We start from the raw sequence: 22,338 nt of genomic DNA on the forward strand, positions 1-22,338 counted from the left end.
TACAAAACATTAGAAAAAAATGGATGGTTAGAGAAGCCATGTCATACCACCCTAAATCTGATAACTTGAAAACTGCATATGTTGGATACAGAACAAGCTGAAGTTTCCAAAATTCACTTACAATATCAGTATCCCTGTGTGTGTGTGTGTGTGTGTGTGTGTGTGTGTGTGTATATATATATATATATATATATATATATATATATATATATATACACACATACTCTTGTATGAGCTGAAACGTTGCCATCCACATGGGTGAATAAACACCACTACTTTTTACCTGGAGTGCTGTCCGTTTTTCGTCCTTATCATACGGGGTAAGCTGCTACATCCCTGGACTTAGCACCCACATTGTGTTTTGCCACTGCCGCCATTTGTTTTCCCATTTTATATATTTTTTATATATATATATATATATATATATATATATATATATATATATATATATACCGTATTTTTTGTTTTATAAGACGCACTTTTTTTCCCTCCAAATTGGAGGGAAAAAGTCACTGCGTCTTATAAAACGAATGCGATGCAAATTAGGTGGCCATTAAACTGTTCGGTGGGCTGGCGGCTTCACTGAAGTCTTCTGCTGCCAGCCCGCGCTTCCTTAACAAGACCGCAGGCTGGCGGCTTCACTTATGCTGCCAGCCCGCGCTTCCTTAACAAGACCGCAGGCTGGCGGCTTCACTTATGCTCCACTGCCGCCAGCGCCCGGGACGGGAGCCCACAGCTCCAGTAAGTAAGTGTTTTCCCCCTGTCCCCTCCTCCAGCCGCCAGCGCAGGAGTCCTCTGTTCCCGTAAGTGAAAATTTTTCCCCCTGTCCCCTCCTCCAGCCGCCAGCCCGCACATCCGGTACGCAGCCGGCACAGGAGTCCTCTGTTCCTGTAAATGAAAATTTTTCCCCTTGTCCCCTCCTTCGGCTGCCAGCCCGCGCGCGCACCCGGGACCGGAGCCTGCAGCTCCAGTATGTATAATCTTCTCCTCCCTGTCCCCTCCAGCTGCTGCCGGGGGACCCCGGCACTGACCTGAGCTCCAGAGTCCCGGTCTTCTCGTCTATGAGCTGGATGCCTGTCACACTGTGTGCTCCAGCTCCTCTGTTATTGTGCCTGCCAGCCCTGCTGCTCTCTGCTCATACACCCCCCATGTACTGCAGTGTATGAGTGGATTCCTATGGATGAGGGGGGTTATAGTATTTAATATAAACACTGCCCAGGGATTGTTCTGTAATTGGCATGTGTTTATATTAAATATGACTATAATCCCCCTCATCCATAGGAATCCACCCATGTACTGTAGTATATGAGTGGATTCCTATGGATGAGAGGGTTATAGTCATATTTAATATAAACACCTGCCAATTACAGAACAGTCCCTGGATCGTGTTTATATTTAATCTGACTATAACTCCCCTCATGCTTGAGAATACACCAATGTACAGTACATCAGTGTATTCTTTAGGATGATGGGTGTTATAATCACATAAGTGTCATCCACAGATCCCTCATAACAGTGTGTCATCCACAGATCCCCTATAACAGTGTCATCCACAGATCCCCCATAAGTGTGTCATCCACAGATCCCCCCCATAAGTGTGTCATCCACAGATCCCCCCTATAAGTGTGTCATCCACAGATCCCCCATAACAGTGTCATCCACAGATCCCCCATAACAGTGTCATCCACAGATCCCCCATAACAGTGTCATCCACAGATCCCCCATAAGTGTGTCATATACAGATCCCCTCCATAACAGTGTCACCCACAGATCCCCTATAATAGTGTCATCCACAGACCACCAATACTTCACAACCCACCAAAAGCACACCTTTTCGTTAAAAAAATTTTTTTTCTTATTTTCCTCCTCAAAAACCTAGGTGCGTCTTATCATCAAGTGCGTCTTATAAAGCGAAAAAAATACGGTGTATATATATATATATATATATATATATATATATATATATATATATATATATATATATATATATATAATGTGTGTGTGTGTGTGTTTATTCTTTGACTAATGATCCTAACTGCTTTACAGGTTGGAATAGTTGGAAGAACTGGAGCTGGAAAGAGTTCCCTCATTGCTGCTCTATTCCGTCTTGCTGAACCTGAAGGAAAAATTTGGATTGATAGAGTTTTGACGTCAGACTTAGGCCTACATGATTTGAGGAAAAACATGTCCATTATACCGCAGGTATGTTTTTATTGGAGCTTGTAAAACCTGTGATTTCAATGTTATGCCAGTATATGGCCTTGAGGAATATGTATGTAACCCGCCACAAATTACAGCATGGTGTCGCACAATGCACTTTGGCCTGCTTTCTTCTAAAAAAGTCTCATGTCTTAAAGGGGTTGTCCGGGTTCAGAGCTGATCCCGGATATACCCATATTTTCATCCAGGCAGCCCCCCTAATGTTAGCATCTCATGCTCTGATGCGCTCCCTTGCCCTACGCTAGATCGCACAGGGCAAGGGCTCTTTTGTTTACAATAAAACACTGCCGGGAGAAGCTTCCGCCCAGCAGTGTGTTCGGTGACGTCACCGGCTCTGATGGGTGTGCTTTAGCGCTGCCCTCTCTGTTTTTCTGGCTGGGGCAGCACTAAAGCCTGCCCATCAGTGCCGGTGACGTCACCGGGCTTCCTGGCAGCCCCATGGAGAGCCCGGTTCGTTACCGGAACTCCAGAAAATGCCTTGCGCGATTTAGCGCAGGGCAAAGGAGAGCATCGGAGCATGAACTGCTCCAATGCTCAAGTCAGGGCAGCTGCCTGGGTGAAAATGGAGGTATATCCGGGTTCAGCTCTGAAGCGGGACAACCCCTTTAAATGAGTTGTCCGGGCTTTTACTATTGATGACCTATCTGTCACGGCTGAGGATGGGGAAAACCCTCAGCCGTGCGATGCCAGAAGATGTAAGTGGCTGCTCGGCCAGGACGACAGAATTAGGGAGCAGGTCACCTCCTATCGCGTCCCTAATCTGACCCTGACTCCTAACCATAGGAGCCAACCCTGATGGTGGGAGGGCTCATACATCGGAACCTAATAATTCCTGCTAGCCCTCAGGATTTCCCTGGAACAAGGAGCAGGGTAAGATGACCTGTTCCTCCTAGGCACGGAGGAACAGGAGTCTCACTGGCTAAGCTTCAAGGAAAAGGGGTACCAAAAACAGACCTATGGATATGGCAGGTGAACTGCACTAGTTCCACCTACGTGCCACAGCCTTGCTGACTGGATCCCTGTGCTGACACGCTGATGTCCACACCATACTTAAATGGACACAGCCAACACACACACACAGGAACCCAGATCCATAGCTGCATTAAATAACAAAAGGAATACAACATCAACTTAACGTATAAACATCTATGACCACAAGGGTGGCCCTCACTGGCAGATGGTATAAAGTAGGAGGTCGACTCCAGCAGACCATGGCTGAAGTACCCCTCTGACTACTGCTCTCAGCAGAGGCTAAATAGCCCATGTAGCCACACCCACGCAGATACACCCAGTGTTCACACACACAGAAGGGAGTTAACCCTTCCTACACCAGGCAAGGGAAAACAGCCACATACAGGGGAAGTGTACAAACACTTATCACACTGCAGCTGTTACCGCAGGCAACGACATGCGTGACAACCGTGTCCTGGGAGTCAGCCAGAAGGCCGAGACACTGCCACCACATGTACACAATACAACACGTTGCCTCGGGCAGCCACAAGTGAAGGGAAAATGTCACAGTGCACACACCCAAACCTCATGCACACCTACAAAGACAGGTTGCCAGGTGCAACCGCATGCAGATTGCAGTAAGCTGCCTAGCAACAGCTCAGGCTGCTATACTGCCAAGTACAAACATGTTGCCAGCGGCAACCTCATGTGAGGCAACAATCCAGCCGCCCTCACAATGTGATTGACAAAAACCAAACCGCAGGCAACTGCATGCGGATCAGGAGTCACGCCCATGACTATGGTCGTGACACTATCCTTATGATGGGTCATCAATATCTGATTGTACGCACGTGTCATCTCCCTTCTCTCTTCCTGTCCCCTGCTGTGGTCTATGCAACCGGACAACCCCTTTAAGTGACAGAGAGACATTGTTGTACTATCATAATTGCCTATGCAATCTCATGCGCAGGAGGGTAGGGAAAACTAAATCACCTGATGGTACATTCTGGAGACTGAGTTGCAGATTGACTTGCACATCCTTAGAAGTACTTAGGATACAGTGAGGAACAGAAGTATTTGAACACCCTGAGATTTTGCAAGTGCTCCCACTTAGAGATCATGGAGGGGTCGGAAATTCACATTGTAGGTCCATTCCCACTCTGAGAGACAGAATAAAAAATATAAAATTCAGGAAATAACATTGTATGATTTTTAAAGAATTTTCTTGTCTTGCACTGCTGAACATAAGTATTTGAACACCTGAGAAAATCAGTGTTAATATTTGGTACAGAAGCCTTTGTTTGCAATTACAGAGGTCAAACGTTTCCTGTAGTTATTGACCAGGTTTGCACACACTCCAACAGGGATTTTGGCCCACTCCTCCACACAGATCTCCCCTAGATCTGTCAGGTTTCGGGGCTGACACTGAGCAACACAGAGTTTCAGCTCCCTCCAAAGATGTTCTATTGGATTTAGGTCTGGAGACTGGCTAGGCCAGTCCAGAACCTTGATATGCTTCTTACAGAGCCACTCCTTGGTTATCCTCGCTGTGCGCTTCGGGTCGTTTTCATGTTGGAAGACCCAGCCACGACCCATCTTCAATGCTCTGACTGAGGGAAGGAGGTTGTTGCTCAAAATCTCACAATAAATGGCCCCATCCCGACTAGTATCAACTGGCTTGGGCGGGGCTAAGCTCCGTTTACTTGAATGGAGCTTAGCCCCGCCCAGGCCAGTTGATACTAGTCATGACGTCACTGAGTCAGCGGTAAACAGTGAGAAGGCCGCGGCGCTGCTGGAGCGCCGCTGCCTTCTCAAACAGCTGATCGGCGGGTGTCGGACCCCCGCCGATCAGATGCTGATGATCTATCCAGAGGATAGATCATCAGTTTAAACAAACGACAGAACCCCTTTAAGGCCTCCTGCACACGAATGTGCAGCACGGACACGGGGTGCACACGAACACCGACCGTGGGGCAGCCGCAGCGGATCGCGTACCCATTCACTTTAATAGGTCAGTGATCCGCCCGTTCCACAAAAAGAGAAGACATGTTCTATCTTTTTGCGTAACAGAAGTACGGGACGAAACCCCACGGAAGCACTCCGTAGTGCTTCCGTAGGATTCTGTTCCATGCTTCCGTTGTGCACCATTCCGCATCTCCGGATTTGCGGACCCATTGAAGTGAATAGGTCTGCATCCATGATGCGGAATGCCCATGGAAAGGCGCCCGTGTATTGCGGATCTGCAAATGCGGTCCGCAATACGGCAACGGGCAGCACACATTCGTGTGCAGGAGGCCTAATACAGTGCAGTCGTCCTGTCCCTTTCGCAGAAAAGCACCCCCAAAGCATGATGTTAGCACCCCAAGCTTCACAGTAGCGATGGTGTTCTTGGGATGCAACTCATCCCTTTTTTTTTTTTTTTCTGCAAACACGACGAGTGAAGTTTAGACCAAAAAGTTCTACTTTGGTCTCATCTGACCACATGACTTTCTCTCATGCCTCCTCTGGATCATCCAGATGGTCATTGGCAAACTTCAGCATGCATGACTTCCATCCCCCATTTACCTTCATTGATAGTTGACTGTTTTGACCTACCCCAGAGTTGCCGTCCAGTGGGCAGTGCTGCTGAAGGCCATTTCTGTATGCACGCTCAGATGCTTTAAACTGCTTGGTACTTCCTCCAGAAAAAGAAAAAACACTAGTACTGTATTATACCTGCCTACTTTAGTACTCCTATTGCAGGGTATATATATCATCAGGTGCCGACAGCTCATTTAGCAATACAGCCCCAATATGGATGAGATTGTCACTTTTTTATCGAAGCAATTTTGTATTTTCTGTTCTTTAATGATTTATATAACAAAAAGACATTGTTTCAAAATGTGTCAAGAAGATGGGCTATGATGGGTGCACTTAGATACGTGGATGGTACAGCCTATGTGAACTTTACATGAATTGTTGTGTGTAGTATTCTCCAGTTTCATGTTCTCATCTCTATGGCTGCTGCTGTTCATTCACCCAAGTATCACGTAACTGTGATGTCTTTATCAGAGAGAGAAAATGTCACCGTCTTTAACCTGATGGCAGTGGTTTGTACAGTGAGGAATGTGGGCTGTTAACCTTAGTGTAATGTAATTTAAGGACAAGACTGTTTTTAGACTTTGCTTCACGGGAGCCAATTCTTGTGATATCACATGGCAGGGTAAGCATTACACACCATAACATGGCAGTGGTACACCATTTACCTATGACCCTTGCCTAGAAATATTTCTATGTAATATCTATCTGTGATTTTTTATTATTGTTTCCCCCCGTGTAAAGCAGGTGCTTTTAGGTCTTCTGCCTTAGTCCTGTTAGTATGATATATGGTGATGTGAGGTGTATATTGTTAGACACGAAAGGATTTAGAGTTCGCTGATTAATTGCTGCTTTTTTTGCATCACCAAAGTAAAGTCAATGAGTAGAGATGTGGGGAAGTACAAATGCTTTGTAGCCTAATACAGAGCTTTGTTTCTGCACATTGAAGGCTTCATTAACACACAGTGCAGCGGCAGCTGCTCACCAGCACAAGTGACCTTTCATTTTCAAAGAAGACCCTAGACAGACTTAAAAATCTTTTTCCTTTTGTTAGTGAACAATATGCTTTTTCTGCTGAAAATAAATGCGGTTAGGTTTCCCTTTATATCTTTGGTTCAGACTGTTTAGAGGTCCAATCATCTGAAGCGGTTATTTCTAGCAGTATGCATCTTTGGGTTTGTTGTTAGTATTAGTGCACGTTTAAGACTGCTTGGCCTAGTGTGGAAAATTCCCCATTTAATCTTCAGTAAGTTGATGTTTTTGAGGATTTATTTTCTATTGTGAACCCAGGTTTGAGCAGCGGAGCTCAGAATCCCTGCTTTTTACTTTAAAATAGTTGACTCTAAGTTTGGGGTGAGGAAAGCGGAGAACTGAGCCACTAAGGGTTTCTTGGAGTTCTGTGTTGGTTTGGGAAGTTTATTCCATCCATTCATTTTTTGCAACAGAACATAGTTAGGTGTTACTAAGGGGTGTGATTAAGGCTCATGTCAGACGGCCATATGTGGTTTGGGAAAAACAGTCTCTCCACATTTTCCATACCGAGCTTACTGTATCAGTGATCTATGATGCTGTGAATTCCAGTCTGACTACGAGTGTACTGTTCTGTACTCGGTACTCATAGCATCACTTGAGTATGGGTCGGTAGACCCACAGCCAGGCTGGAACTCACAGCATCATTAACTATGCTACAGCAAATTCAGGTCAGCCGAATGAAACTGTTGATCTAGGAAATGGGGCCATCACATGGACAGTTTTTTTCTATACTGTACCCGGCCATCTGAATCCAGCCTAATATTTCACCTATCTGATATTTTGCCTTGGCCTAGTCAATATAACTATGTAGTAGCTGCAGAATAGATAGTTCTATATTGTGTGTGATATATATATTTGCATGCATTGTGCTATTGTGCTCTCAACTCTGTCTAGTGGTCAGTGAGACCCCCAGACATCTATCTACAAAGCTATGGATAGCTGTAAAATCTGATTGTTCGGAAACCTTTTTTAAATGGTTGAGAAACCATATGTGACAAAATGGACTGTGTTTTAGAAAATATTTCTCGAATGAGATGACGTACCTTAAATCACAACACAGAAGCCAGAGATTATGGACACAGTTAACATGAGGAAAAATATTTTTAAATAAGTGAGCCTGATTGCAAATGAGCATAGGGTGATTAAGGTGTTAAATTTGTTGTTGGGGGAGGAGCTTTTGTGGGATTGTGTGTATATATAGCAACATAGTATTAGCTTGCCTAATTATTGCTTGCTGCATTCTCAAAGTGCTGCTTCTATAAGTGCATCTGAGATACTCAGGAGGTAATCTGGAGGTGGATACTATCTAAAAAAAAAGTAAGATTTGTTTGTTTAAAATCTTTCCCCTCTTTAAAATGGCAGACCTGGTTCTGTGCAGGAATTGTTGTGCTTTTATTTCAGGTTCCACTCTTCGGAGGTTTGGATGCTGTCTGATCTGTAGACTGCTCTCCATAATGCAGCAGGAAATTGCATTTTTGGAATCAGAGATTTGAAAATTAACTGTTAAACTCAGGCTGGGAATGTTGCAATGCCACTGCCACAGAAGCCCCCTAGAAAGATGGGTTACTGTAGGTTCTGGTAGACTGAGAGTTGGGGATAGAAGACATGTCCCACAGTCTGTGGCTCTCCATAATTCATTTGCAGCACTTTCAGAGCGCAAGAGTAACATGGAGGATGGCTCAGGCACAGTGCGTGAGGAACAATCATCTATGCCTAAAGTATGCAAGACTGCAGCCAAAGACAAAAAGGAGAAGGTGAGGACTGATATTAAGCAGCTGTTGGTGGGCGATTCTATCATAAGAGGTGTAAAGTTTGAGGAAAATGGTTTTGTGAGATGTCTCCCTGGTTCTACCGCTAGCAGGGACAGACGACGTATCCTTAATATTGTTAGGCAAGCAAAGCAGGAAAGGGAGGTAGATGTTATTGTCCATCTTGGGACAAATGATCTGGCTTGCAATGAGGTTTCAAAGGTGAAGGAAGCATTTCACACACTTGGTAATGATATACCAGAGGTTGCATCAACTGTTTCATTCTCTGCAGTTTTGCCTGTGCATAACCTTCAGCATGACAGGAAGATGCGCATTAAGGAATTCAATTTATGGCTTGGTGAATGGTGTCTGAACCAAGGGTTTGGCTTTGTGTCTCATGTTAGCTCTCATTGGAATGGAAAAGAACTGTACAAGAAAGATGGTTTGCATCATTCTCTCAAGGGAACAAATGTCCTCAGTGAACAGTTCAAAGTATTTGCTAAGGAGCATTTCAACTAGGAAAGGTGGGCAAAAGAGTGATAATCCAGCAGTCCGACTGCCCCCTGGAACAATGCCAGAAGATACTAGTAGCACATAGGTTAAGAAATGACAAGCTCAGAGTCCTGTCTACAAATGCTTGCCGTTTAGGGAATAAGATCAATGAACTTGAGTCTATAATGGCATCTGAGAATATAGATTTAGTGGCTGTTACTGAGACATGGTTTAATGGGAGTAATGACTGGGATATAACAATACCAGGGTTCTCTCTATATAGAAAAGACAGAGAAGGCAAGAAAGGGGGAGGGGTGGCCCTGTATGTGAAAGATGGCATAAAATCTCATTTAATACAAGTTAGCGAGACCAATTTAGAGTCAGTTTGGGTTACGTTGCAGCTTGATAATCATAAGGTAACTTGTGTAGGTCTGATATATAGACCACCTAGCCAAGTCAAAGAATTAGATGATCTACTAGTTGGGGAAATAGCTAAAATGACATTGAAAGGGGAAGTTATCATTATGGGAGACTTTAATCTTCCTGATGTAAACTGGAAAACCAAAATAGCTAGTTCTGCCAGGAGTACAGATATTCTAAATTCCCTACTGGGATTATCTCTACAGCAAGTAGTGGAGGAGCCAACCCGGAAGGAGGCCATTTTAGATTTAGTATTCACAAATGGAAATTTGGTATCTGATATTACTGTAGGGGAAAGCTTGGGATCTAGTGATCACCAGTCAGTGTGGTTTACTATAAGTAGAGTGACTGAGTCAGACCACGAAAAAACAAAAGTTTAAGATTTTAGAAAAACTGACTTCTCTAAAATGAGATTAGTGGTATACGAGTCCCTATCAGTTTGGAACAGTTTCAATGGAGTTCAGGAAAAATGGGACTACTTTATAAGTGAACACTATTGAAGGCAACAGATAATTACATTAGGCTTGTCAGTAAAAGCAAAAAAAGGAAGAGACCACTGTGGTACTCGGGATTGTGCTGCCGGGATAGCGGCGGGGAGAGCTGCTGCCATGTCAAACTTTGATAACTTCAATCAAGACTTCTACCAGACGACCTATAGCAGTGATGGCTAACCTTGGCACTCCAGCTGTGGTAAAACTACAACTCCCAAGATGCCCCCCTTGCTTGGCTGCTCTCAGGACTCTATAGAAATAAATGGAGCATGCTGGGAGTCGTAGTTTCACCACAGCTGGAGTGCCAAGGTTAGCGATCACTGACCTATAGTATTGATGATCATTCTCAGGCTTACAACTACAATACACAAGGCGGAGCACAATATAACAAACAGTACTCTTATGATTATGCCCAGCAAGGTGGCTTTATTCCTCCAGAGATGATTCCCCAACAGCAGCCTTACACAGGACAGATCTTTCAACCCACACAAACGTACACTCCTACTTCAGCAGACTCTGTGTATGGAAGCGGTTTTGATGATGAGCCACCTGTATTAGAAGAGCTTGGAATCAATTTTGACCACATTTGGCATAAGACTTTTACCGTGCTACACCCTCTAAAAGCAGCAGATGGCAGCATCATGAATGAAACTGATTTGACTGGACCGATGTTTTTTTGTCTTGCATTTGGTGCCACTTTGTTGCTGGCTGGTAAGATTCAGTTTGGCTATGTTTTTGGATTAGTGCAATCGGCTGTGTAGGGATATTCTGCCTTTTTAATTTGAGTATGACCGGAGTTTCGTTTGGCTGTGTTTCCAGTGTTCTGGGCTACAGCCTCCTCCTACTGTGGTACTCAGCAGAAGTGGCCAAAATCATTAAAAACAAAAATATAGCATTTAGTAATTATGAAAAAAAGAAAAAAGATGACAGGCAAATTTATAAGATTAGGCAGAGAGAGGCCAAGCAAGTTATAAGAGCTTCTAAAGCACAGGCAGAAGATAAATTAGCTCAGTCAGTGAAAAAAGGCGATAAGACATTCTTCAGATACATAAATAAAAAAAGGAAACTAAAACAAGGAATTACCTAATTAAAAACTAAAGAAGGAAGGTATATGCAAGAAGATAAAGAACTAGCTGACTGCCTCAATGAATACTTCTGTTCAGTTTTTACAAAGGAAAATTAAGGAAAAGGACCTCAGTTAGGAAGGAAGACTAATGAATCTTTTGATGCATGTGTCTTTACAGAGGAAGAGGTTCTAAGGCTACTTTCACACTAGCGTTTTTCTTTTCCGGCGCTGAGTTCCGTCCTAGGGGCTCAAATCCGGAAAAAAGAACTGATCAGTTTTATCCTAATGCATTCTGAATGGAGAGAAATCCGTTCAGGGTGCATCAGGATGTCTTCAGTTCAGTCTTTTTGACCAGGCTTTTCAGAAAACTGTAGCATGTTGTATTTTTACCTCCGGACAAAAATCCGTAACACTTTGACTGAACGCCGGATCCGGCCTTTTACCCATTGACTTGCATTAACGCCGGATCTAGCTCCATGTGTTCCGTCAAAACGGATCCGGCTTTTGCATGTTAAACCCGAAAAATTTGAAAAAAAAGTTTAAGTCCATAAATGGCGGATCCGTTTTTTCCAATGCATTTTTTCATTGTGATCAAAATCCTGATCAGGATTCAAATGTAATCAGTTTTCACACGTTTTTCCGGATCCGGCGGGCAGTTCCGTTGACGGAAATGAACGCCGGATTCAAACAACGCTAGTGTGAAAGTAGCTGTCTAAAATTAATACAAATAAGTCACAGGGGCCTGATGGGATACACCCAAGCTATTAAAATCACTGGTAATAGGAGTCGTCCTAAAAGATTGGAAATTAGCAAATGTTGTGCCCATTCACAAGAAAGGTAGTAGGGAGGAATTGGGCAACTATAGGCCAGTAAGCCTGACATTAATAGTGGGGAAATTAATGGAAACCATACTTAAGGAGTATCTGAGGAAAGTGATTGAGGGATCATTAATTCAGAGGACTTAAATGTAGGTAGACCATGTCATAGAGCAGCAGGAAATGCTAGCAGAATGCTTGGGTGTATAGGGAGAGGCATTACCAGTAGAAAGAGGGAGGTGCTCATGCCGCTCTACAGAGCACTAGTGAGACCTGATTTGGAGTATTGTGCGCAGTACTGGAGACCATATCTCCAGAAGAATATTGATACTTTGGAGAGAGTTCAGAGAAGAGCTACTAAACTGGTACATGGATTGCAGGATAAAACTTACCAGGAAAGATTAAAGGACCTTAACATGTATAGCTTGGAAGAAAGACTGGACAGAGGGGATATGATAGAAACTTTTAAATACATAAAGGGAATCAACAAGGTAAAAGAGGAGAGAATATTTAAAAGAAGAAAAACTGCTACAAGAGGACATAGTTTTAAATTAGAGGGGCAAAGGTTTAAAAGTAATATCAAAAAGTATTACTTTACTGAGAGTAGTGGATGCATGGAATAGCCTTCCTGCAGAAGTGGTAGCTGCAAATACAGTGAAGGAGTTTAAGCATGCATGGGATAGGCATAAGGCCATCCTTCATATAAGATAGGGCCAGGGGCTATTCATAGTATTCAGTATATTGGGCAGACTAGATAGGCCAAATGGTTCTTATATGCCGACACATTCTATGTTTCTATGTTAGAAGTTAGTTCAACTAAGTTATAGTGAAGCCAAGTTTAACTCTGGAGTCTTCACTGCTTCATCTATTTTCAGACCCCTTGATACTCAGTTTACATCCTGGTTCTAGTTTGAGACTTTTCCCATGTGGTCCTCTCACTCCCAGTAATACATATTCAATCTGTGAGTCCAGGATACTGCTGACTTCCCCTGTGTGTGCGCGCTTCCCTCCACATCTACAGCATTTGTGTGCTGCCCTCCATGGATCCTCTTCCCTCTCTCTACCATATACAACCTGCTGCTATTTTCTCTAATGCTGAGAAGAAAGCCGAGAAAGTCCTTAGAAACAGGAGAAGAGCTCTATCAGATTCAGCACAAGCAAAATGGTAGAAAAAGTTTAATGAACACTAGTTAGAAAGTTGCTACCCTTTTACTGCCTTTGTCATACATGTCATATCTTAAAGGCTATGGACACCTTCAGGGGCATTTTTTATAATTGCTTTTTTTTTTGCTTTTCTATGGATCAACTTGCAGGATAACAGGCTGAACTGGATGGACAGATGTGTTTTTTTGTTTTTGTTTTGTTTTTTTAGTCTTTAGAAACTGTTATTTGCTACTTATTTTGGGCTAAAATATATATTTTTTCAGTTGGTGTTTCTAAAAATTTTCAGCCACTTTACCAGTATAATGGTGTAATTTATGTATTTGAAGAGCAGCAGGTTTTGTGTTTTTACATTGAATCCTGTCATCTGACTGCTCATGTGAATCCCTCATCTGTGATCGGCTTATCTGGACAGGTGTCACATTGATATATGGTATCCTGCCATATCCCATTCTTGTAACGGACCCCACATCTCTTTTGGGCTCTGCTTTTTTTCGCAGTAGGAGGCACCTCTGATGGGAAATGTTGCCCTGGGATAATTCTGCTGGCATGACTAGATGACGCTATCCCACTGCTATCCTGGCTCTGCTCTCCAAATCTAAAATTTTTAATGATTTGTTCTTGAAAATCAAGATATGTTCCTTGCTTTTTGGAACATAACAAAATAATTATACAGGGCTACTTGCATAAGGTTGGCTGCAAGTTTCTTATACCAAATGCGGGATTTCCTGACCACGCTATAGGGCTGCAGCATTTGGTCATCGAGGTCCACCTTGCCCATATATTTATTGTAATCTTGTATGCAGACAGGCTTAGACTATGGTATTTGTGCCGCGCACAGGAACATGGATGTTATTGTCTGGATGTATAGATGTCATTATGAGGACATCTTTTTTTTTGTCTCGATATTTTTCAAGTAAGATGTCGCCATTGTAAAGGCCCTTTATTTCCCCAGACTTCCATTTATGGTTGACTAAAGGCTTGGGCATGCCTCTTTGATTGCGGCGTATGGTGCCACATGCCACTGTCTTTCTGACTGAAAGGTACCTGAAAAAGGGTACGCTGGTGTAATAATTGTCAACGTACAAGTGGTACCCCATATCTAAAAGAGGGTGCAAGAGATCCCACGCTATTTTACCTGCCACATTGAGGCAAGGGGGGCATTCAGGAGGGCAAAACTGGGTTATCTTTGCCTTCATAAACTCAATTTATAGGTGTAGCCAGATCCGCTCTCACAGAGCTTATACATTTTTTGCCCAAATCGTACCCTCTTCCTTGGCAAATATTGGCGAAATTGAAGCCTGCCTTCAAAAAGGACAAGTGACTCGTCCACGGCAATATTCTTTTCTTGGGTGTAGGCCTCTTTAAATTTTTCATTTCAATAATTTATAAGAGGCCTAATTTTATAAAGCCTGTCATGGCTGGGGTCATCACGTGGGGGGCACTGTGTGTTGTCAGTGAAATGAAGTAATCGCAGTCTTGTCATTACTCGTACAACACATGACCAATAAGATCTAATAGTGTTTTTTTTTTTATGAGACCCATATTTAGACGGTGGCCCCAAAATTTTAAAATGTCCGCCACAACAACAGGGCACCATACGCAATTCTTGGCGTAATATGAGGTGGGTTGACTAGCGATGAATTGAGCAGCGTATAACTTAGACCAATCAACCATCAAATTTAGCAGTTCTGCTGATAAGATTTTAAAAAATTCCACCATTCTAAACCCCATAACATCATAGCACATGCCTGTGACAGAATAAAATTCTGGAACAGACTGAGTATATGACTCTGTGGGCATCCATTCGGGGTAAATGGCGCTAGTGCCAGGCAAAGAGTCTCATCTGCAACTTTGCTGTCTCGTCATCACTAGTGTTAGCGGACAATGACGAAATTTTAAACTGTTCTGTCTCGAACAGATAAGAACAGATAAATGCATATGCCTCCTCTGTCAACCATTTTATATGATGCAATATAAATATATATATATATATATAACTACGGCTAATTACCAGTAATGTTATATATATTATTGTTGATTTTTTCAAATGCCTAAACTATTTCTAGCTAACTGCCAGTACTCTGGTGAACTAACTAAAACTATCTAATTACCAGTGATTTTTATATATATATATATATATATATATATATATATATATATATATATATATATATATATATATTTTTTTATTTTTTTTTTTAAATTATATAATTCTATTTTTTTTATTTTTTTTTATAAATGCCTAACTCTAACCTCAACTATTTCAAGCTACCTGGCTAGCTATAGTACACTATTTTATAAAATAAACAAAAAAAAAATGAAGTTCTGTGGGGAGGAAGGGTGGTTGGAGGATAGGGTGTTGGGGGAACAGTGTGTGTTTGGGGCAACTGTGGGGTGTTTATTTGCTTGGGGGCACTCTGACTGGAGACCAGGGCAGTACAGCTCCGATCTCCTGAAGTGTAACTGTCTGTCACGGACGTTCCCGCGACAGGTGGCAGGAGATCTGTGAGACTGGCAACACGTGGTTTGGTCTGACATGTTTTCCGTTTGGATCAAATGACATCTGTGTTGTTTCTGGTGCTTGCCACACCTTCTATCCCCAGGTGTTGCTATTATGGTAATTTAACCTTCTCTATTTATTGTTGTTTCTCCAACTATGCTATCTGGTTTAAAGCTTCTGTTTGAGTTGTGAATAGCTGGTGTGTGGATCTCGACGACTGAGTTCCTGGTGCTGCCATAGCCACTTGAAGTTAAGTGTTGTCTTTCTCTTTTGTATTTTATTTGGGTTATTTGGGTTATTGTGTGTTGCTTTTTTTTTTCATTTGTATTAAGGCCTGAGGGAGACTGCTGTTCATCCTTCCTTTTGGAGGAACAGGTTGTCTCAGTCCTGTCATTAGTACCAGGGTCCTATAAGGAGAGTTAGGACACTAGGTATTCCTGTGTATGAACTCGCCTACCTCTGGGGTCTGTTCATACTGGTAGTTAGTCAGGACTTCGATTAGGGTTTTACTAGGTGGTGTCCATCTCCTTTCCCTAGTTTCCAGGCCTTACTCCCTCACCCCTTTCCCTCCTATGTTCAGTGTGGTGTTTCCCTCCCACACCTGAACGTGACACTGTCACAATGAGGAGATCGGAGCTGCGCTGGATGATTCTTGCCTGACGGCAAGCAGCTAGTGCTGCGATTCGTCACTCAGATCGCGGAACACTGTGATTGGTCCCCTGACGGGTGCCTGGAGAGCTCTGCTGTCTGTGACACCCGTTAAGATGCCAGTGTCACCGCAAGTATACTTGGTTTAGTGATGTAAGGTGACCAAAAAATGGTTTATTTAGCGTAGTTTTTATTTTATTTTTTTGACTGTGTTCACCTGAGGGTTTAGGTAATGTGATCATTTTATAGAGCCGGTCGATACAGATTCGGCGATACCTATTATGTGTACTTTTCTTTTTTCCCCTAATTTTTGCAAAACATTTTTGCCTTTATTTTGGCAAAAGGATTTTTTATTTTATTTTTTACTTGAAACGTTTAATTTTAGTATTTTATTTTTTTAAACTTTATTTTTTAAACCTTTTTTCTTTAACTTTATTGTTTTGTCCCACTCTGGGACTTCAACTTTTTGGGGTTTGATCCCCTTTACAATGCATGACAATACTTCTGTATTACAGACTGTAATGCACTTACAGACTTCCTGCCTGTGAGATCCAGGGGGCTGGAACTCACAGGCCAAGGGGATCCGGCCTTAAGCTAAACGTCGTTTCGGCGCATTGCCGGAGCCGACATTTAGCTTTTTCTGAATGGTTACCATGGCTGCCGGGACGCTAAAGTCCTGGCAGCCATGGTAAAGTGTAGCGGGGAGCGGAGGAGCAGCATACTTGCCGTCCGTGCGGCTCCCGGGGCGCTTCAGAGTGACGTCAGGGCGCCCCAAGCGCATGGATCATGTGATCGCATTGGACACGGCATCCATGCGCATGGGGCGCTCTGACGTCATTCTGGAGCGCCCCGGGAGCCGCACGGACTGTAAGTATACTGCTCCCCCGCTCCCCGCATGGCAGCCAGGACTTTAATAGCGTCCTGGGTGCCATAGTAACACTGAAAGCATTTTGAAGACTGTTCCGTCTTCAAATGCTTTCAGTACACTTGCGTTTTTCCGGATCCGGAGTGTAATTCCGGCAAGTGGAGTGCACGCCGGATCCGGACAACGCAAGTGTGAAAGAGCCCTAAGCCTAATGTTGCGTGTATTTGTGTTGAGGATCTCAAACAATTCCTGTAAACATTCAGGAGTACCCTGCCAGATAAGGAAAACGTTGTCTATGTACCGCTCCCAAAAAATGGCGCGGTCCATGATGAGATGTCCATCTGACATAAATAGGTCCCTCTCCCACAGCCCCAGGAACAAATTAGCATATGAGGGCGCACAGGCCGCCCCCCATCGCTGTCCCCTGGAGCTGCAGGAAGAAGGACCCATTAAAGGTTAAAAAAATTACTGGTCAACACAAACCGAAGTAGTTGTAATAAAAAGGAGGCCGTTCCCTGAAAAAACTCAACTGACTGGAGTCCAACCGAATGCTTAATACTAGTGTATAGGGACTCTACATTGCACGTTACCAGTAAGGTGTTCTCTTCCAAACATATCCCCTGTAGTTTTTGCAACAAATCCGATTTGTCCCGTATATACGATGGTAGTAATTCCACCATCGGTTTCAGGTGGTGGTCTATGAATTTGCAAATGCTCTCTACCAAACTTCCCTGGCCCGAAATTATTGGCCTACCTGGTGGTATGCGTGGATTTTTATGAATTTTGGGAAGTAAATATACCGTTGGAATGGTGGGCTCCCGGACGCTGAGGACATCATATAGATCCTTGGAGATGATGTTCTTCTCCAAGGCCACCCCCAAAATCTTCATCAGTTCATCTCTAAAGGACAATAAAGGGTTGTATGTTAGTTTCTGGTAACATGTACTGTTATTCAGTTGTTTGTACGCCTCAGTTAGATATATTTTACGAGGCCATGCAACCAAATTTCCACCTTTATCGGCAGGTTTGTATATAACATCTGGTATACTCTTCAGTTTCTCCAAACTCTGTCGTTGTGCCCTAGTTAGATTGTCACCACAAACCATCCTAGGTATTTTTTCAGTCATTGCTGACCAGTTTGACAAATAGGTCAATCGCTGGGCACAATGACAGAGGAGGAACCTTTTGAGATTTTTGTTTCAATATAGGTGGTACATCGCCTTTTGCCCCACTTTCTTGTTCAGACAAGAGGTCCTCCAGCGTTCGAAGGGCCAATTGTTCAGAGGCCTTTTTTTATGGTATTTATTATCCATAGATTTTTTGTAACTAATAAAGTATACTATTTTTCATTATTGGACGTCTATGAGCTTTAGTTCGATGTTATGGAATGGCAGACTTAGGCTACTTTCACACTGGCGTTTCTGTGTCCGCGGCCCAAAACGGATCAGTTCAGCCCCAATGCATTCTGAATGGATAAGGATCCTTTCAGAATGCATCAGTTTGGTCTCCGTTCCGCTTTTGAGGCAGACACCAAAACACTGCTTGCAGCGTTTTGGTGTCCGCCTGACTATGCGTAGCCAAACGGATCCGTCCTGACTTACAGTGTAAGTCAATGGGGACGGATCCGTTTTCACTGACACAATATGGTGCAATTGAAAACGTATCCGTCCCCCTTTGACTTTCAATGTAAGTCAGGACGGATCCGTTTTGACTCAGACTTTTTTTTTTTTTTTAAGAATAATGCAAATGGATCCGTTCTGAACGGATACAAGCGTTTGCATTATCGGTGCGGATCCGTCTGTGCGGATACAAGATGGATCCGCACCAAACACAGGTGTGAAAGTAGCCTTATGTGTCTGACTAAAAACGGAATAATAATGGGAGATAAAATGTGTATAGGGATCTGATTTAAAAAAAAACAGCAATATTTATAAGTAGAAGATGGCCGCTAGAAGAGATGGGTATTAATTGGTGCATTACTAAATTAAGCAGATATGAGTCAGTTGTGTAAATGGAAGAAGACCACTCCAGATCTCAAATGTAAATAGGCTGTAGAGGAACTATGTAGGGTAATATAGGATAGTCTAAATTAAACAGGTTGTCTCATCTCGCTGTTACTAAGGCGAGATGAGACTTAGTTCTGATCACCTCCCGGCTGGAGAATGCCATGGCTTGCTGTGCTACGCCGTTTCAGTAGCTCTCGTGCACTGTGTCGGGGTGCTCTGCGGTTTCCCAGCGAGATGAGACAACCCCTTTAAAGGTACCTGAAATACAGTTGGAATGGAATTTGGCAGCCAACTGTAACAACACTGTTTTTTAATTAGACTGCAAACCTGGACTTCCCCTATCGCAGTTTCCTTTCCCGCGTACGTCAGTGTCTCTTGGTATGCAGGCCTTAAAAAACTAGTTGTGTAGCAACTGGATGGTCGCAATAAGGCTACATTCACACAACTGTAGGTGTTTTGCGGTCTGCAAATTGCGGATCCGCAAAAAAACAAACAAAAAAAAACAGATGAGGTTCTGTATGGCATCCGTTTTTTTTGTGGATCCATTGTAACAATGCCTATCCTTGTTTTATTTTTTTTTATGTGGGGCTACGGAACGGACATACGGATGTGGATAGTACACGGACCAATTGAAATGAATGGGTCTGCAGCCTATCCGCAAAAAAAAAAAAAACGGACACTGAAACATAATTTGTTCGTGTGAATGTAGCCTAACTATGCTATGAACCACATTTCAACACTTTCAGATAACAAATACCCCAAAATAGAAACTCGCCAATAGATGACAAGAACTGAATGATGATGGTTGTGGTAGAGACGTTGGTCTGGTAATGGAGCAGACAGATGAAGATAACCAGGTTAACAGACAAAAACTGGACCTGATTCCCTGAAACTTTCTCTATCCCTGAACTCGGACCCTCACTGCACCTAAAGATATGGAAATACCTAAAATCCTGCCCCTAACACGAAAAAACGGATGTACCCAGAGACAAGAAAACTGAGCAGATCTGAACAGCAGTGAAATAGAAACCCAGTCAAAAGGGCCTTTCATATGGCAGATGTTGACTCTGTTAAAATTTACCGCATAAAATGGTTGATCACTTTACAGGCCACAGACCCGCTCATGGCTTAGCCCCTTTGAATGGAGCTAAGCCGCAAGTGGAAAGCCGTCCTGACAAGAAGGGGCACGATCTGCAGCGCTGCTTCCCATTGGAAACCATGGGAGCCAGACACCACACGGCCACAGGCAAAATTTGGTCTTAGTGTCTGCACCAAAATTCCGCCAACAATTTGTGTTGTGTGAACAGCCCCTAAGACTTAAAACTATGGGGGAGATTTAGCAAAACTAGTGTAAAGAAAAACTGCTTTAGTTGCCCATAGCAACCAGTCAGATTCCACCTTTCATTTTCCGAAGGAGCTCTGAAAAAATGAAAGGTGGATTGACTGCTATGATCAACTAAGCCAGTTTTCCTTTACACCAATTTTGATGAATATCCCGATTTATCTTTAAAACTTCAAATTTCAACCAACAAACATTTATTTTGGTTGAATTTGTCTTAATTACCTTAAGACTGTGTATGGCCATCTCTAGAGTAACACATGTGAGGGTATTGACCATCTAGAGTAGTATTTCTTTCTATTTTTACCTTGTTTTTGAGTCTTAATTGATCACTTTATTTAATTGTGATAATAAAGTAAAGGGTATCTATCACCAGTTTTATGGTGTCCTAACTAAGGGCAACTTAAACTAGTGAGAAGTCTCCTTAGCAAAATGCTGGGTCACTTTCATTTTGCTAAAATCTTGTACTAAACAACTCGAGTATATGCCGAATAAGTCCCCATATTCATGAGCTGCTGACTCGTATGGAACAAAACTGTCAATCAGAGGCAGGGGGCGGGGAGAGCCGTGAGCTCATGAATATCAGGACTCATTGGCATGTGCTGGAGCTGTTAGACACTAGCAGCATAAAACTGCTGACAGATTCCCTTTAAAGGGGTGTTCCAGGAATAACATGAACTATTGATGCAAGTAATTGTTACTTTACAATAACCTTGTCGTTATAGTGTTTGATGTTTGTCTTTGTCTTAACCGTATTACATTTATAAAAACCACATCATCGCTTCACTTTAGAAGAATAAAGCATGACATTTATGCACATTGCTCAGTGATTACTATATGTACAGTATGCATACAGATGCAGCTGAGCCAAACTTGATGGTAAACACGTTAACTAAAGAATGGCAAGAAAATGTTAACTGACGTTTCAATGGCTTTAAATGGCTTTTGTCATGGCGTGACGTGTTATCAGAGTCAAGTTTAGCTCGGCTGCATCTGTATGTTAGGATGAGGAAAACTTTGCCATAGCTAGATAGGTACACGTTAAAGGAATGATTCTGCACTTAAAGGGAATCTGTCTTCAGGTTTATGCACTAACAGCTCTAGCACATGCAAATGAGTCCTGATATTCATGAGCTTCTTGCTTCTTCCACCCCTACCACTGATTGACAGTTTCTTTCCAACTGCATTAGCAGCAGGTGGAGGAAGCCAGGAGCTCCTCAATATTCAGGACTCATCTGCATGTGCTGGGGCTCTTATAAGATTTTGGCAAAATGGCTGGGTCAGTCAAAGAAAGTGACCCAGCATTTTGCTAATGGGATCTGTCACTAGTTTATGTTGTCCTTAAAGGGGGCCCCCCTAATGCCCAGGCCCCTCAAATAGGTTACACTTACCCCACTCCCCAGCTGCCCTTCTGTTGGGGTATTTGTATGAATACCCAAAAATAGTATTCAGTTCCATAAGCTTTGATTGAGTCAACATGAACATTAGTAAGTGTCTTATAGTAACTTTCTCTACATTCTCGAGGCTTATTTTAAAAGCTGAACGTTGACTTATAGGATAGCTGCCTTACATCTGGTTTGCATCCCTTCCCTCCCAGAATTCCAGAGGAGCATGTATGGCCTATAAGTCTCCTCACCCTGATTAAGGTGATCAATCCCTAGGGAGAGTTAGTTCCCCCCTTTCTCTACATTATACATGCCATTTGCTGAAGTGAGACAACCCCTTTAAGTAATCCTAAAATAATTTTTTTGCATATTGTGGTTTCAGAAAACATTTTGTTTGCCAGTATTTCTTAAGTCATGTTGTTGCTGTTGCTATACAGGGTTTTATTTGCCAGCCTAATTAATAAAACTCATGATGTAACGGAGAAAATAAAACTGGGTTTCCAAATGTGTTTAATATGCAGCTAATTCCGGCTGAAAACACTTCAGTGAATTACGAGATTAAAACAGCAATGAACATATTTTTTTTATTTAGAAGTGTCATAGCATAAATTCTTACATA

At 42.8% G+C, this 22,338-nt stretch overlaps 1 protein-coding gene and 1 pseudogene across 1 annotated transcript in view; both read left to right on the forward strand.

Annotated features, from left to right (window-relative positions):
* ABCC4 (ATP binding cassette subfamily C member 4) overlaps nucleotides 1-22,338 on the forward strand; it is a 356,587-nt gene that overhangs the window by 288,869 nt on the left and 45,380 nt on the right. Inside the window, exon 26 of the mRNA XM_040425312.1 lies at nucleotides 2,047-2,202. Coding sequence (XP_040281246.1) covers nucleotides 2,047-2,202 — 156 coding nt within the window. The remainder of the gene's footprint in view (nucleotides 1-2,046; nucleotides 2,203-22,338) is intronic.
* Nucleotides 2,214-13,191, forward strand: LOC120993142 (annotated as a pseudogene).

Source organism: Bufo bufo, chromosome 3 (assembly GCF_905171765.1).
Source record: "Bufo bufo chromosome 3, aBufBuf1.1, whole genome shotgun sequence".
In the NCBI taxonomy this organism is placed as follows: Eukaryota; Metazoa; Chordata; class Amphibia; order Anura; family Bufonidae; genus Bufo; species Bufo bufo.